General features: G+C 54.6%; 2 protein-coding genes across 3 annotated transcripts in view; both read left to right on the top strand.

Annotated features, from left to right (window-relative positions):
- ttll4 (tubulin tyrosine ligase-like family, member 4) overlaps positions 1 to 12625 on the top strand; it is a 12838-nt gene extending 213 nt beyond the window's left edge. Inside the window, exons 1-20 of one of the 2 annotated variants that reach the window (XM_080521837.1) lie at positions 1 to 166; positions 309 to 579; positions 1337 to 1460; positions 1619 to 1686; positions 1762 to 1825; positions 3125 to 3234; positions 3518 to 3628; positions 4635 to 4711; positions 4785 to 4979; positions 5067 to 5149; positions 5219 to 5347; positions 5419 to 5541; positions 5642 to 5740; positions 7060 to 7194; positions 7261 to 7395; positions 7463 to 7550; positions 7629 to 7911; positions 9320 to 9411; positions 11700 to 11749; positions 11824 to 12625. The exon at positions 1 to 166 is cut by the window's left edge and continues 213 nt beyond it. In XM_080521837.1, coding sequence (XP_080377963.1) covers positions 321 to 579; positions 1337 to 1460; positions 1619 to 1686; positions 1762 to 1825; positions 3125 to 3234; positions 3518 to 3628; positions 4635 to 4711; positions 4785 to 4979; positions 5067 to 5149; positions 5219 to 5347; positions 5419 to 5541; positions 5642 to 5740; positions 7060 to 7194; positions 7261 to 7395; positions 7463 to 7550; positions 7629 to 7911; positions 9320 to 9411; positions 11700 to 11749; positions 11824 to 11983 — 2385 coding nt within the window. In that variant the 5' untranslated portion in view covers positions 1 to 166; positions 309 to 320 and the 3' untranslated portion in view covers positions 11984 to 12625. Of the gene's footprint in view, positions 167 to 308; positions 580 to 1333; positions 1461 to 1618; positions 1687 to 1761; positions 1826 to 3124; positions 3235 to 3517; positions 3629 to 4634; positions 4712 to 4784; positions 4980 to 5066; positions 5150 to 5218; positions 5348 to 5418; positions 5542 to 5641; positions 5741 to 7059; positions 7195 to 7260; positions 7396 to 7462; positions 7551 to 7628; positions 7912 to 9319; positions 9412 to 11699; positions 11750 to 11823 lie in introns of both variants that reach the window. The other variant, XM_080521836.1, reaches the window with a different exon arrangement.
- A 3449-nt stretch (positions 12626 to 16074) lies between these two features.
- The window catches only part of prkag3b (protein kinase, AMP-activated, gamma 3b non-catalytic subunit), a 9658-nt gene continuing 8232 nt past the window's right edge, over positions 16075 to 17500 (top strand). Inside the window, exon 1 of the mRNA XM_080521829.1 lies at positions 16075 to 16205. Within this exon, the coding sequence (XP_080377955.1) occupies positions 16188 to 16205 (18 nt within the window). The 5' untranslated portion in view covers positions 16075 to 16187. The remainder of the gene's footprint in view (positions 16206 to 17500) is intronic.

Genomic DNA, 17500 nt, shown 5'->3' with positions numbered 1-17500 from the left:
GGCGGGGCCAGGGATCACACTGCCACCTCCTGGAGATGCTCCACCACCGTGCCCCCCGCCCCCCCCAGGCCCCGCCCCCCCAGGGCCCGGCCCCCCCAGGGGGAAGTGTTACGACGGGGCGTCCGGACGTCCAACACAGCTGATCAGGAGACCAAACACTAACAGGGTGAGTGAAAGACTCTGGACACTTCCTGTTTCCTGTTTGCACTTCCTGTTTCCATGTTTGCACTTCCTGTTTCCTGTTTACACTTCCTGTTTACACTTCCTGTTTACACTTCCTGTTCCTTTCTCCTCTCTGGCCTCCGCAGGCTGACTCCTCAATGCCACCTCCTCAGTGCCTTCAACACCAGCATGCCTCCTCCTCCTCCTCCTCCTCCCCCTCCCCCTCCCCCTGCCCCTCCCCCTCCCCCTCCCCCTCCTCCCGGGCCCCGCGGCGGATCTTCTCTGGTAAAGTGTTCAGGCGGCGCCCGGGGGTGGGCGTGGCCTCGCTGTCGGTCAGAGGACGTCCTCCTGCAGGCTCCTCCTCAGCAGGAGCTGGAAACAAACCAGGAGGAGCAGACCAGGAGGCGCAGCTCACTGGTGAGTTCACCAGCAGGGGGCTCACTCTGTGATCAATGTCGTCTGGTTCCTGAAGTGTTTCCTGATGTGGATCAAAGTGATTGATCAGGTGACTGATCAGAGTGATTGATCAAGTGACCGATCAAAGTGATTGATCAGGTGATTGATCAAAGTGATCAGGTGACCGATCAGAGTGATTGATCAGGTGACCGATCAAAGTGACCAGGTGACTGATCAGAGTGATTGATCAGGTGACCGATCAAAGTGATTGATCAGGTGATTGATCAAAGTGATCAGGTGACCGATCAGAGTGATTGATCAGGTGACCGATCAAAGTGATTGATCAGGTGACCGATCTAAGTGATTGATCAGGTGACTGATCAGAGTGATTGATCAGGTGATTGATCAAAGTGATCAGGTGACTGATTAGAGTGATTGATCAGGTGACTGATCAGAGTGATTGATCAGGTGATTGATCAAAGTGACCAGGTGACTGATCAGAGTGATTGATCAGGTGACTGATTAGAGTGATTGATCAGGTGATTGATCAAAGTGACCAGGTGACTGATCAAAGTGATCAGGTGACTGATTAGAGTGATTGATCAGGTGACTGATTAGAGTGATTGATCAGGTGATTGATCAAAGTGATCAGGTGACTGATCAGAGTGATTGATCAGGTGATTGATCAAAGTGATCAGGTGACTGATCAAAGTGATCAGGTGACTGATCAGAGTGATTGATCAGGTGACTGATGCCTCTGTTCTCTTCTCCCCAGCAGATTCTGTCACCTGGAAGATGTCCTCCATCTGCCTCACCACTCCTGCTCCTCCTGCACCTCCTGCAGGCTCCTCTCTTCCTGCACCTCATGGAGCTGGTGCAGTGACACCTAGTGGTCATAGATGGTATGTACCAGGATAGTTTAATACTAGATAGTTATAAACTACGAGCAGCCCACTGAAAACGTGGTGTGTGTGTGTGTGTGTGTGTGTGTGTGTGTGTGTGTGTGTGTGTGTGTGTGTGTGTGTGTGTGTGTGTGTGTGTGTGTGTGTGTTTTTTTCAGGTCAGTTGGTGGGATGCAGGAGGAGGAGGAGCCTGACGAAGAGCAAGAGAACAACCTGAGTGATGACGGTAACACACACACACACACACACACACACACACACACACACACACACTTCTATTTGACAGTTTGATTGTCTGCAGGTGAGTCAGACTGTTGTTCCATCACCGCCACGTCTTCCTGCACCTCTATAGCTGCACCCTGCAGGTGAGAACCACACACACACACACACACACACACACACACACACACACACACACACACACACACACACACACACACACCCCGCTGCTATGATAACGCTGACGTCCCTCATCCTGGAGCAGCTCCAGCCTCACCTGACCCCCCCCTCCCCCCTCCCCCCCTCCCCCCTCCCCCCCTCCCCCCTCCCCCCCTCCCCAGGGGGCCGGCGTGCATATTGTGTAAGAGGACAAATATTTGGGGGTGTTTAGAGACAATAATCAGAACACACACACACACACACACACACACACACACACACACACAGCGGGGCATCCAGAAGGGAGCAGGTCTTTGTTGGACGTCAGTAGAAAGCTCGGCTCGGCTCGGCTCGGCTCGGCTCGGCTCTTTGTCGGCCTCCAGCGACCGGCAGCAGGACGCCATTGTCTCCTTTCTCCTCTGGCTGCCAGCTCTTTCTGGCCTGCTCCTGCTCCTGCTCCTGCTCCTCCTCCTGCTCCTCCTCACTCCCCGCCGCCCCGCCGCTGCACCACACCGCTCTGCCTTCAGGAGACAGACGTCTCTCCTGCCTCGTCCTGCTTCATGACGGTCATGTGAGTGTTTGGTGGAGGTCAGAGGTCACGGCCTGAGGCCCGGCTGGAGCAGGTTGTAGTAGAGACGGTGTGGCGGGGTCCCGGGTTCCAATCCCACAAACCTGTCTTTGCTGGAACTTACAGTTTAGTTACTGAAATACTGAAAGGAACCAACTGAGAACTAACGTCTCCTGGTGTCTCCTCATGTCTCCCGGTGTCTCCTCATGTCTCCTGCTGTCTCTTCATGTCTCCTGGTGTCTTTTCATGTCTCCCGGTGTCTCCTCATGTCTCCTGCTGTCTCTTCATGTCTCCTGCTGTCTCTTCATGTCTCCTGGTGTCTATTCATGTCTTCTCCTGTCTCTTCATGTCTCCTACTGTCTCTTCATGTCTCCTGGTGTCTCCCGGTGTCTCCTGGTGTCTATTCATGTCTTCTGCTGTCTCTTCATGTCTCCTACTGTCTCTTCATGTCTCCTGGTGTCTCTTCATGTCTCCCGGTGTCTATTCATGTCTTCTGCTGTCTCTTCATGTCCCCTGCTGTCTCTTCATGTCTCCCGGTGTCTCTTCATGTCTCCGGCTGTCTCTTCATGTCTCCTGGTGTCTCTTCATGTCCCCTGCTGTCTCTTCATGTCCCCTGCTGTCTCTTCATGTCTCCCGGTGTCTCTTCATGTCTCCGGCTGTCTCTTCATGTCTCCTGGTGTCTCTTCATGTCCCCTGCTGTCTCCTCCTGTCCTCTCAGCATCGAGGAGTCCATGTCAGCTGAAGATGGAGACGAACGTCCTGCTCTGGTTCCCAGTTTGTTTCCTCTTGTTGCTCCGACTCTTTACTTCAGCACAGCCAATGAGAAAGGTGAGAACCTCCGACCCCTGACCTCCGACCTCTGACCTCCGACCCCTGACCTCCAACCCCTGACCTCTGACCTCCGATCCGCCAGCTACCCTGTTTCTGTCTGTCTGAGCTTTTAGTTCTGATGGTTTATTGTGTGTGTGTGTGTGTGTGTGTGTGTGTGTGTGTGTGTGTGTGTGTGTGTGTGTGTGTGTGTGTGTGTGTGTGTGTGTGTGTGTGTGTGTGTGTGTGTGTGTGTGTGTGTGTGTGTGTGTGTGTGTGTGTGTGTGTGTGTGTGTGTGTCCAGTGGAGCTGCTGCCTGCAGAACAGCGCCGGCTGTTGAAATGGAAGATGAGCACCGTCACTCCAAACGTGGTGAAACACACCGTCGCCAGGTCGCATTTCAAGGTCACTAAAAGTGAGTCTTCAAAAGCCTCGTTCCTACTGGCTGCTGTGTGGGACGGTATGGGACAGTATGGGACAGTATGGGACAGTACGGAACAGTCCAGAACAGTACGTTACAGTGGGACAGTACGGGACGGTATGGAACGGTACGGAACATTATGGGACAGTACGGGATAGTATGGGACAGTACGTTACAGTGGGACATTATGGGACAGTATGGAACGGTACGGTACGGAACAGTACGGAACAGTATGGGACAGTACGGAACATTGTGGGACAGTATAGGACAGTATGGGACAGTACGGAACAGTCCAGAACAGTACGTTACAGTGGGACAGTACAGGACTGTACGGAACGGTACGGAACATTATGGGACAGTATGGGACAGTACGGGATAGTATGGGACAGTACGTTACAGTGGGACATTATGGGACAGTATGGAACGGTACGGGACGGTACGGGACGGTACGGAACAGTACGGAACAGTATGGGACAGTACGGAACATTATGGGACAGTATAGGACAGTATGGAAACTACGGGATAGTACAGTACGGGACAGTACGGTACAGTACGGAACAGTACAGGACAGTACGGGATAGTACAGTACGGGATAGTATGGGACAGTACGGGATAGTATGGGACAGTACGTTACAGTGGGACATTATGGGACAGTATGGAACGGTACGGAACAGTACGGGACGGTACGGAACAGTATGGGACAGTACGGAACATTATGGGACAGTATAGGACAGTATGGAAACTACGGGATAGTACAGTACAGGACAGTATGGGACAGTACGGGATGGTACGGGATAGTACGGAACAGTACAGGACAGTATGGGACAGTACGGGATAGTACAGTACGGAACAGTACGGGATAGTACGGAACAGTACAGGACATACCGTAGCATAGTGTAGCAGACTAGCGTAGCAGACTACCGTAGCATAGCGTAGCAGACTACCGTAGCATAGCGTAGCTTGAGTTCCAGTGGCGCTCAGACCCTGTTCCCCTGACCAGAGAGCAGCGACTGGCTGGGCTGCTGGGGTCACCACATGAAGTCTGCTGGATTCAAGACCCTGGCTGAGCACCAGAAGGTGAGGAACGCCGCAGCTCTACCGGACTCCACAGTTGTTCCGTCACGGACCCCGCGTCTGTCTTGCGTTCCAGTTGAACCACTTCCCGGGGACGTTCCAGATCGGCAGGAAGGACCGGCTGTGGCGGAACCTGTCCAAGATGCAGCTTCGCTTCGGGAAGCAGGAGTTCGGCTTCTTCCCCCGGACCTTCGTCCTCCCGCAGGACATCAAGCTGCTGCGCAAGGCCTGGGAGGACGGGGGCTCCAGGCAGAAGTGGATCGTCAAGCCGGTACGTTCTCCCGCCACGCCCTCCCGCCACGCCGCGCCGCTGTAAATCACAACGCCCGCTTCCTTCTCTGTCCCGCCGAACCTGCAGCCGGCCTCGGCCCGAGGGATCGGGATCCAGGTGATCCACAAGTGGAGCCAGCTCCCCCGGAAGAGGCCGCTGCTGGTGCAGAAGTGAGCGCCGTCGGAACCTGTCCGTCCCGCGGCCGCGCCCAGGTGCTCACCTTTCCGCTGCGTCCACAGGTACCTCCACAAGCCCTACCTCATCGGCGGCAACAAGTTCGACCTGCGCATCTACGTCTACGTCACGTGCTACGACCCGCTCAGGGTCTACGTCTTCTCCGACGGCCTCGTCCGATTCGCCAGCTGCAAGTCGGTGCTCGGCCGCCACGTCAACGGCGAAGACGGAGACTTCCCGCTGACGTGTCCTCGCCTCTGTCCAGGTACTCGTCTTCCATGAAGACTCTGGGCAACAAGTTCATGCACCTGACCAACTACAGCGTCAACAAGAAGAACGCCGAGTACCAGAGCAACAGCGACGACCAGGCCTGCCAGGGACACAAGTGGTACGACCGTCTGTCCTAACCAGAGCCTGCACCTTTACATGTTTGACCGGCGGCTTGAGAGACCAACGACCAGGAAGTGATGTCATCAGTGTGTTTGCAGGGCGCTGAAGGCCTTGTGGCGGTACCTGGGCGCCAGGGGCGTCGACACCGCGGCCATCTGGGAGGAAATCAAAGACATCATCATCAAAACCATCATCGCGTGAGTTTGTCCCTTCGTCACGTCCACAGTGGCGTCCTGTCAGCTTGTTGATTGGTCCGGACCGAAACAGGAAGTCCCGCCTCTTCAGCCCGTAGTACTTAGCTTAATTAGCTGATGGCTAATGGGTAAAAACTAACAACCATGATAGTCTTCAACCAGAAACCAATGAGTCTTCCTCTCTACTTCTTCCTCTCTACTTCCTCTTCTCTACTTCTTCTTCTCTACTTCTTCCTCTCTACTTCCTGCTCTCTACTTCTTCCTCTCTACTTCCTCTTCTCTACTTCCTCTTCTCTACTTCCTCCTCTCTACTTCTTCCTCTCTACTTCTTCCTCTCTACTTCTTCCTCTCTACTTCTTCCTCTCTACTTCCTCTTCTCTACTTCCTCTTCTCTACTTCTTCCTCTCTACTTCTTCCTCTCTACTTCCTCTTCTCTACTTCCTCTTCTCTACTTCTTCCTCTCTACTTCTTCCTCTCTACTTCCTCTTCTCTACTTCCTCTTCTCTACTTCTTCCTCTCTACTTCTTCCTCTCTACTTCTTCCTCTCTACTTCCTCCTCTCTACTTCCTCTTCTCTACTTCCTCCTCTCTACTTCTTCTCAACTGGGGGGGGTGACGATGTCACCCAGGAAGGTGACGATGTCACTCAGGAAGGTGACGATGTCACTCAGGAAGGTGATGATGTCACTCAGGAAGGTGATGATGTCACTCAGTGACGATGTCACTCAGGAAGGTGATGATGTCACTCAGTGACGATGTCACCCAGGAAGGTGATGATGTCACTCAGTGACGATGTCACCCAGGAAGGTGATGATGTCACTCAGGAAGGTGATGATGTCACTCAGGAAGGTGATGATGTCACTCAGTGATGATGTCACTCAGGAAGGTGATGTCACTCAGGAAGGTGATGATGTCACTCAGTGACGATGTCACTCAGGAAGGTGATGATGTCACTCAGGAAGGTGATGATGTCACTCAGTGACGATGTCACCCAGGAAGGTGATGATGTCACTCAGGAAGGTGACGATGTCACTCAGGTAGGTGATGATGTCATTCAGGAAGGTGATGATGTCATTCAGGAAGGTGATGATGTCACTCAGGAAGGTGATGATGTCACTCAGTGACGATGTCACCCAGGAAATGGTAAATGGTCTAGATTTATCTAGAGCCTTCTAACCACACTGAGGTAGTCCCAAAGCGCTTTACATATCAGCTCATTCACCCATTCACGCTCACATTCACACACCAATGGGACAGAAGGTGACGATGTCACTCAGGAAGGTGATGATGTCACTCAGGAAGGTGATGATGTCATGCCCTCAGGTCGGAGCCGTACGTCAACACCCTGCTGAAGATGAACGTCCGCTCTGCGTACAGCTGCCATGAGCTGTTCGGCTTCGACGTCATGCTGGACGAGAACCTGAAGCCCTGGATCCTGGAGGTCAACATCTCCCCCAGGTAAGGTCACCTCCTGGTCACCTCCTGGTCACCTCCTGGAGGAGTCACGCTGTCCCTCCTCTGCAGCCTCCACTCCAACACGCCGCTGGACGTTTCCATCAAAGGTCAGATGATCCGAGACCTGCTGAACCTGGCCGGCTTCAGGATCCCCCCCCGGGAGGAGGTGCTCAGTCCCTGCAGCACCTCCAGCTCCTCCAGCAGGTGAGGAGGAGCAGCAGGAGCAGCAGGAGGAGGAGGAGCAGGAGGTGACCCAGTGTTCTGTGTGCAGTGTGTGTGGAGGCGTCAGGAGGAGCAGCGATCGTTCTGCTGACGAGAAGGTGAAACGAGCTTTTTACCTGACGCAGCGCTGCAGCCAGGTACACACACACACACACACACTCACACTCACACACACACAGACACGCACACAGTGAAGCTGTCCCCCGTGTCTCCAGGACTTCCTGTCCTCGATGCTGGACATGTTGACGCCGGAGGACGTCCGGGTCCTGGTGGAGAGCGAAGACGAGCTGAGTCGGCGAGGAGACTTCCAGCGCATCTTCCCCGCCCCCTCCAGCCCTGACCCCGCCCCCTCCAGCCCTGGCCCCGCCCCCTCCAGCCCTGACCCCGCCCCCTCCAGCCCCTCCCCCTCCCGCTACCTCCGCTTCTTCGAGTGTCCTCGCTACCTCAACCTCCTGCTGGACCGCTGGGAGCAGACACACTGGAGGGACAGGTCCACAGGTCTGTCCTCACACACACACACACACTGGAGGGACAGGTCCACAGGTCTGTCCTCACACACACACACACACTGGAGGGACAGGTCCACAGGTCTGTCCTCACACACACACACACACTGGAGGGACAGGTCCACAGGTCTGTCCTCACACACACACACACACACTGGAGGGACAGGTCCACAGGTCTGTCCTCACACACACACACTGGAGGGACAGGTCCACAGGTCTGTCCTCACACACACACACACACTGGAGGGACAGGTCCACAGGTCTGTCCTCACACACACACACACACTGGAGGGACAGGTCCACAGGTCTGTCCTCACACACACACACACACTGGAGGGACAGGTCCACAGGTCTGTCCTCACACACACACACACACTGGAGGGACAGGTCCACAGGTCTGTCCTCACACACACACACACACTGGAGGGACAGGTCCACAGGTCTGTCCTCACACACACACACACACTGGAGGGACAGGTCCACAGGTCTGTCCTCACACACACACACACACACACACACTGGAGGGACAGGTCCACAGGTCTGTCCTCACACACACACACACACACACACTGGAGGGACAGGTCCACAGGTCTGTCCTCACACACACACTGGAGGGACAGGTCCACAGGTCTGTCCTCACACACACACACACACACACTGGAGGGACAGGTCCACAGGTCTGTCCTCACACACACACACACACACACTGGAGGGACAGGTCCACAGGTCTGTCCTCACACACACACACACACACACTGGAGGGACAGGTCCACAGGTCTGTCCTCACACACACACACACACACACTGGAGGGACAGGTCCACAGGTCTGTCCTCACACACACACACACACACTGGAGGGACAGGTCCACAGGTCTGTCCTCACACACACACTGGAGGGACAGGTCCACAGGTCTGTCCTCACAGACACACACACACACTGGAGGGACAGGTCCACAGGTCTGTCCTCACACACACACTGGAGGGACAGGTCCACAGGTCTGTCCTCACACACACACACACACACTGGAGGGACAGGTCCACAGGTCTGTCCTCACACACACACTGGAGGGACAGGTCCACAGGTCTGTCCTCACACACACACTGGAGGGACAGGTCCACAGGTCTGTCCTCACACACACACACACACACACACACTGGAGGGACAGGTCCACAGGTCTGTCCTCACACACACACACACACTGGAGGGACAGGTCCACAGGTCTGTCCTCACAGACACACACACACTGGAGGGACAGGTCCACAGGTCTGTCCTCACACACACACTGGAGGGACAGGTCCACAGGTCTGTCCTCACACACACACACACACACTGGAGGGACAGGTCCACAGGTCTGTCCTCACACACACACACACTGTAACTGTATGTGTGTGTGGTCCAGGTGTCGGTCTGCTGAGGACCTTGTGTCAGAGAGGAGTCCACCTGGGGACCAGTGACTCCGCCCACCTGGGGACCAGTGACTCCGCCCACCTGGTGAGCAGCAACACAACCAGCAACCGTCATGTGTCTCCTGGACGTCACGATCACTGTCACTGTCACAAGAACAAGAACAAGAACAAGAACAAGAACATCTCATAGAACGTTTGGGGGAAAGAAGGAAGGAGAGGAGGGAGACAGTCAGTTTACAGTCTGTCCTCCAAGGAGACGTCTGTCCTCAAAGGAGACGGTCCGTCCTCTAAGGAGACGGTCTGTCCTCTAAGGAGACGGTCCGTCCTCCAAGGAGACGGTCCGTCCTCCAAGGAGACTTCTGTCCTCTAAGGAGACGGTCCATCCTCTAAGGAGACGTCTGTCCTCTAAGGAGACGGTCCGTCCTCCAAGGAGACGTCTGTCCTCTAAGGAGACGGTCCGTCCTCCAAGGAGACGTCTGTCCTCTAAGGAGACGGTCCGTCCTCCAAGGAGATGTCTGTCCTCTAAGGAGACGGTCCGTCCTCTAAGGAGACGGTCTGTCCTCTAAGGAGACGGTCCGTCCTCCAAGGAGACGTCTGTCCTGTAAGGAGACGGTCCGTCCTCTAAGGAGACAGTCCGTCCTCTAAGGAGATGGTCCGTCCTCCAAGGAGACGGTCCGTCCTCTAAGGAGACGGTCCGTCCTCCAAGGAGACATCTGTCCTGTAAGGAGACAGTCCGTCCTCCAAGGAGACGGTCCGTCCTCCAAGGAGACAGTCTGTCCTCTAAGGAGACGGTCCGTCCTCCAAGGAGACGGTCCGTCCTCCAAGGAGACAGACTGTCCTCTAAGGAGACGGTCCGTCCTCCAAGGAGACAGACTGTCCTGTAAGGAGACGGTCCGTCCTCCAAGGAGACAGACCGTCCTCTAAGGAGACGGTCCGTCCTCCAAGGAGACGGTCCGTCCTCCAAGGAGACAGTCTGTCCTCTAAGGAGACGGTCCATCCTCCAAGGAGACAGACTGTCCTCTAAGGAGACGGTCCGTCCTCCAAGGAGACAGACTGTCCTCTAAGGAGACGGTCCGTCCTCCAAGGAGACATCTGTCCTGTAAGGAGACAGTCCGTCCTCTAAGGAGACGGTCCGTCCTCCAAGGAGACAGTCTGTCCTCTAAGGAGACGGTCCGTCCTCCAAGGAGACGGTCCGTCCTCCAAGGAGACAGACTGTCCTCTAAGGAGACGGTCCGTCCTCCAAGGAGACAGACTGTCCTGTAAGGAGACGGTCCGTCCTCCAAGGAGACGGTCCGTCCTCCAAGGAGACAGACCGTCCTCTAAGGAGACGGTCCGTCCTCCAAGGAGACAGACTGTCCTCTAAGGAGACGGTCCGTCCTCCAAGGAGACAGACTGTCCTGTAAGGAGACGGTCCGTCCTCCAAGGAGACGGTCCGTCCTCCAAGGAGACAGACTGTCCTGTAAGGAGACGGTCCGTCCTCTAAGGAGACGGTCCGTCCTCCAAGGAGACGGTCCGTCCTCCAAGGAGACGGTCCGTCCTCTAAGGAGACGGTCCGTCCTCCAAGGAGACGGTCCGTCCTCCAAGGAGACGGTCCGTCCTCCAAGGAGACAGACTGTCCTGTAAGGAGACGGTCCGTCCTCCAAGGAGACGGTCCGTCCTCCAAGGAGACAGACCGTCCTCTAAGGAGACGGTCCGTCCTCCAAGGAGACGGTCCGTCCTCCAAGGAGACAGTCTGTCCTCTAAGGAGACGGTCCATCCTCCAAGGAGACAGACTGTCCTCTAAGGAGACGGTCCGTCCTCCAAGGAGACAGACTGTCCTCTAAGGAGACGGTCCGTCCTCCAAGGAGACATCTGTCCTGTAAGGAGACAGTCCGTCCTCTAAGGAGACGGTCCGTCCTCCAAGGAGACAGTCTGTCCTCTAAGGAGACGGTCCGTCCTCCAAGGAGACGGTCCGTCCTCCAAGGAGACAGTCTGTCCTCTAAGGAGACGGTCCGTCCTCCAAGGAGACAGACTGTCCTGTAAGGAGACGGTCCGTCCTCCAAGGAGACGGTCCGTCCTCCAAGGAGACGGTCCGTCCTCTAAGGAGACAGTCCGTCCTCTAAGGAGACAGTCTGTCCTCTAAGGAGACAGTCCGTCCTCCAAGGAGACAGACTGTCATTGGGGAAACCAAACCCCCTCAGGCACATTGAGCATCAACAGTCACAACATGTTTCTCCAGACACCGAGGACGTGTGAAGGCTAGTTTAGCAGCCGCCGCTAGGGGGGGGGGCAGCCATGACTCCTCCCCCCACAGCCTCTGCTGGGGGGGGGCAGAGCCTTGGTTCCACACTCACATCCAGGAGACTTGAAGACTGTGTGTGTGTGTGTGTTCAGTGGTCCAGGTGTGAGGACCATCAGGACCCCCTGACACCCTCCAGGTCCAGGTGAGAGAGACTCCGCCCCCCCGGTTATTATAACAGAGACTGTCAAAATAAAAGTGGTTGTTGGTGCGTTACAGGGTGGTGGTCACCCTTCACTCTGAGGAGGACCCTCCAGACCAGGACCCTCCACACCAGGACGGGACCCCCGGTCCTGAATCCAGCCTCTGCAGTAGTGTGACCACGCCCACTCTGGCCCCGCCCACTCTGGCCCCGCCCACTTCATCTGACACTTCCTGAAGCCTCAGAGTTTCTCCTGGTGGGGGGTCCCCCCTAGACCAGACCACCACCAGGAACCAGACCAGGATCACATTAGTCCAGATAGCAACTTGAACAAGACCAAGACTAAAACAAACCCTAGACTTTGTGTAAAGACCAGGACCAGCAGGCGGTGCCAGACCTGTCTTAAAGGGACCCGGCAGCTTCGTGGTCTCTGGAGTCTTTGTGGTCTCTGGAGTCCTCCTGGCCTCCGGTCCACGATCACCAGTTGAAATCCAGTCCAGCTGAATCGGAGTCCAGTACCAGTCCGGATGGTAGACCAGAGTGAGATCTAGAGTCCCTGCCAGGATCCAGACTAGAATCTAAGCCATTAGAACATTTGTGTTGAATTTTGGAAGGAGGTGTGGAGTCCCTCAGGGTCTACTACTGGGCCCGGTCCACCTGGAGTCCCTCAGGGTCTACTACTGGGCCCGGTCCACCTGGAGTCCCTCAGGGTCTACTGCTGGGCCCGGTCCACCTGGAGTCCCTCAGGGTCTACTGCTGGGCCCAGTCCACCTGGAGTCCCTCAGGGTCTACTGCTGGGCCCGGTCCACCTGGAGTCCCTCAGGGTCCGCTACTGGGCCCGGTCCACCTGGAGTCCCTCAGGGTCTGCTACTGGGCCCGGTCCACCTGGAGTCCCTCAGGGTCTGCTACTGGGCCCGGTCCACCTGGAGTCCCTCAGGGTCCGCTACTGGGCCCGGTCCACCTGGAGTCCCTCAGGGTCCGCTACTGGGCCCGGTCCACCTGGAGTCCCTCAGGGTCCGCTACTGGGCCCGGTCCACCTGGAGTCCCTCAGGGTCCGCTACTGGGCCCGGTCCACCTGGAGTCCCTCAGCGTCCGCTACTGGGCCCGGTCCACCTGGAGTCCCTCAGGGTCCGCTACTGGGCCCGGTCCACCTGGAGTCCCTCAGGGTCCGCTACTGGGCCCGGTCCACCTGGAGTCCCTCAGGGTCCGCTACTGGGCCCGGTCCACCTGGAGTCCCTCAGGGTCCGCTACTGGGCCCGGTCCACCTGGAGTCCCTCAGGGTCCGCTACTGGGCCCGGTCCACCTGGAGTCCCTCAGGGTCCGCTACTGGGCCCGGTCCACCTGGAGTCCCTCAGGGTCCGCTACTGGGCCCGGTCCACCTGGAGTCCCTCAGGGTCCGCTACTGGGCCCGGTCCACCTGGAGTCCCTCAGGGTCCGCTACTGGGCCCGGTCCACCTGGAGTCCCTCAGGGTCCACTACTGGGCCCGGTCCACCTGGAGTCCCTCAGGGTCCACTACTGGGCCCGGTCCACCTGGAGTCCCTCAGGGTCCACTACTGGGCCCGGTCCACCTGGAGTCCCTCAGGGTCCACTACTGGGCCCGGTCCACCTGTGCACCATAGATATAAAACTCTAGAAGCCTCATGGTACCTGTGACGTGGCTGCAGCGCCGCCATCTTGGGGAGGTCTCCCTCTGGACCTCAACATGAAGGTCCAGGCTGGAAGATCCACTAAATCATTGCTAGCTAGCTTGCTAGTCCAGGTAGCAGCACCAGTAGTAGCTCGTTCTGAAGCCGAGGGAAAACTTTTTAACTCTAGAACAGTTTTAAAACGAGGTTTAACTTGTGTTGCTACTTGGACCAGCAAGGGAGACCTCTCCAAGATGGCGGCGCTGAAGGCACTGATTGGCTGTGAGACATCGAGCGTTTGTGTTGCTCTCATGGAACTTTCACTTCTGGGTCATTCGGGGCTGAGACAGGAAGTGATGTCAACACCTACAGGAAGTGACGTCATCACATACAGGACGTGATGTCGCCACCTACAGGACGTGATGTCGCCACCTACAGGAAGTGACATCATCACATACAGGACGTGACGTCGCCACCTACAGGAAGTGACGTCGCCACCTACATGACGTGACGTCGCCACCTACAGGAAGTGACGTCATCACCTACAGGACGTGACGTCATCACATACAGGACGTGACGTCGCCACCTACAGGAAGTGACGTCATCACATACAGGACGTGACGTCGCCACCTACAGGAAGTGACGTCGCCACCTACAGGAAGTGATGTCAACACATGCAGGAAGTGGCGTCGCCACCCACAGGAAGTGATGTCGCCACCCACAGGAAGTGGCGTCGCCAGCTACAGGAAGTGATGTCGCCACCCACAGGAAGTGACGTCGCCACCTACAGGAAGTGACGTCGCCACCTACAGGAAGTGACGTCGCCACCTACAGGAAGTGATGTCAACACATGCAGGAAGTGGCGTCGCCAGCTACAGGAAGTGATGTCGCCACCCACAGGAAGTGGCGTCGCCAGCTACAGGAAGTGATGTCGCCACCCACAGGAAGTGGCGTCGCCAGCTACAGGAAGTGATGTCGCCACCCACAGGAAGTGGCGTCGCCAGCTACAGGAAGTGATGTCGCCACCCACAGGAAGTGGCGTCACCAGCTACAGGAAGTGGTTTTCTTCCTGTTGCAGTACAGTGACATAATTTTTTCCCAGTCGGAGTGTTTTTTACTGTTTGTATCACATGTTTACATGGCGAGATGAAGAGCGCCGCTCCTCTTCACCACCAGGGGGCGCTCTCTCTGGATCTCTGCTCAGGAGGCTGGTGGCACATCGGTGGGGCTGTTTTTACTAATTGCCCCTCGGGGGTGAATAAAATGACAATGAAAAGAAAAGGCTTTGACTTGGTTTCACTGAATCGACGTTCTGGAAAGATCTGGCACACACACACACGCGCACGCACACACACACACACACACACACGCACACACACACCACAGTGTGTCCGGACTCAATAGCCACACTATAAATACCCCCGGGGGGTGAGACTGCGGGGAGTGAGAATCAAGATACTATAAATAAAGTGAAGGAAGACAAACCGGAATGCCTTTCACAATAAACTGCAACATTTCAAAATAAGTGCTCCACAGTGAAGTTGCTGGTTCAAATGGAGTTTAAATTACTACTTGATTCAGCTGCTGAACGAATATTTGTATTTAATATCTTGATCAATTTCAAGCTAGAATCAAAGACGTGCAGTCGTAGATGTTTCACGTTCAGCTGGGTCTGGAACTTTACTGTGAAAGAACTGGGTTTGGTCTGGAACTTTACTGTGAAAGAACTGGGTTTGGTCTGGAACTTTACTGTGAAAGAACTGGGTTTGGTCTGGAACTTTACTGTGAAAGAACTGGGTTTGGTCTGGAACTTTACTGTGAAAGAACTGGGTTTGGTCTGGAACTTTACTGTGAAAGAACTGGGTTTGGTCTGGAACTTTACTGTGAAAGAACTGGGTTTGGTCTGGAACTTTACTGTGAAAGAACTGGGTTTGGTCTGGAACTTTACTGTGAAAGAACTGGGTTTGGTCTGGAACTTTACTGTGAAAGAACAGCTGGATGGAAGATGGTGAGATCAAGATAATGACAATAACAATAACAAACATCAAATATGAACCCCCACTGAGCTGAAGACTCCGCCCCCACTGAGCTGAAGACTCCGCCCCCACTGAGTTGATTCAGCAGAAACATGACCCCCCCCAGAATGCCACCAGGGTCTCACCCCCCCAGTCCACATTTAGATCTCAGTGTTTCCCAGCTGTCTGTTTTACTGCTTCACCGTCCAGACCTCCTCCTCTCTGCTCCTCTCTGCTCCTCCTCTCTCCTCCTCTCTGCTCCTCTCTCCTCCTCTCTCCTCCTCGCTGCTCCTCTCTCCTCCTCTCTGCTCCTCTCTCCTCCTCTCTGCTCTTCTCTGCTCCTCTCTCCTCCTCTCTGCTCCTCTCTGCTCCTCTCTCCTCTCTGCTCCTCTCTGCTCCTCTCTCCTCTCTGCTCCTCTCTGCTCCTCTCTCCTCTCTGCTCCTCTCTCCTCCTCTCTGCTCTTCTCTGCTCCTCTCTCCTCCTCTCTCCTCCTCTCTGCTCCTCTCTGCTCCTCTCTCCTCCTCTCTGGTCCTCCTCGCTGCTCCTCTCTCCTCCTCTCTGCTCCTCCTCGCTGCTCCTCTCTCCTCCTCTCTGCTCCTCTCTGCTCCTCCTCTCTCCTCCTCTCTGCTCCTCCTCGCTGCTCCTCTCTCCTCCTCTCTGCTCCTCGCTGCTCCTCTCTGCTCCTCGCTGCTCCTCCTCGCTGCTCGTCTCTCCTCCTTTCTGCTCCTCCTCTCTGCTCCTCCCAGAAAACGACACCTCTCACTTGACAGAACCAAGTTCTTCTTCCTTCTCGTGGGACATGGAACCTCTGGCAGAGGTAAGAAGCTCTATAATCTGATGTTAGGGGAGGAAGATGCTCTATAATCTGATGTTAGAGGAGGAAGACGCTCTATAATCTGATGTTAGAGGAGGAAGACGCTCTATAAACTGATGTTAGAGGAGGAAGATGCTCTATAATCTGATGTTAGAGGAGGAAGACGCTCTATAATCTGATGTTAGAGGAGGAAGATGCTCTATAATCTGATGTTAGAGGAGGAAGACGCTCTATAATCTGATGTTAGAGGAGGAAGATGCTCTATAATCTGATGTTTGAGGAGGAAGACGCTCTATAATCTGATGTTAGAGGAGGAAGATGCTCTATAATCTGATGTTAGAGGAGGAAGATGCTCTATAATCTGATGTTAGAGGAGGAAGACGCTCTATAATCTGATGTTAGAGGAGGAAGATGCTCTATAATCTGATGTTAGAGGAGGAAGACGCTCTATGATCTGATGTTAGAGGAGGAAGATGCTCTATAATCTGATGTTAGAGGAGGAATATGCTCTATACTCTGATGTTAGAGGAGGAAGATGCTCTATAATCTGATGTTAGAGGAGGAAGATACTCTATAATCTGATGTTAGAGGAGGAAGATGCTCTATAATCTGATGTTAGAGGAGGACGATGCTCTATAATCTGGATTAGAGGAGGAAGATGCTCTATAATCGGATGTTAGAGGAGGAAGACGCTCTATAATCTGATGTTAGAGGAGGAAGATGCTCTATAATCTGATGTTAGAGGAGGAAGGTGCTCTATAATCTGATGTTTGAGGAGGAAGACGCTCTATAATCTGATGTTAGAGGAGGAAGACGCTCTATAATCTGATGTTAGAGGAGGAAGATGCTCTATAATCTGATGTTAGAGGAGGAAGATGCTCTATAATCTGATGTTAGAGGAGGAAGACGCTCTATAATCTGATGTTAGAGGTGGAAGATGCTCTATAATCTGATGTTAGAGGAGGAAGATGCTCTATAATCTGATGTTTGAGGAGGAAGACGCTCTATAATCTGATGTTAGAGGAGGAAGATGCTCTATAATCTGATGTTAGAGGAGGAAGACGCTCTATGATCTGATGTTAGAGGAGGAAGACGCTCTATAATCTGATGTTAGAGGAGGAATATGCTCTATACTCTGATGTTAGAGGAGGAAGATGCTCTATAATCTGATGTTAGAGGAGGAAGATACTCTATAATCTGATGTTAGAGGAGGAAGATGCTCTATAATCTGATGTTTGAGGAGGAAGACGCTCTATAATCTGATGTTAGAGGAGGAAGATGCTCTATAATCTGATGTT

The sequence above is a fragment of the Blennius ocellaris genome, assembly GCF_963422515.1.
Source record: "Blennius ocellaris genome assembly, contig: SCAFFOLD_147, whole genome shotgun sequence".
In the NCBI taxonomy this organism is placed as follows: domain Eukaryota; kingdom Metazoa; phylum Chordata; class Actinopteri; order Blenniiformes; family Blenniidae; genus Blennius; species Blennius ocellaris.
Note: the sequence above shows the minus strand (reverse complement) of the source record. Positions and strands in the feature narration are given on the sequence as shown.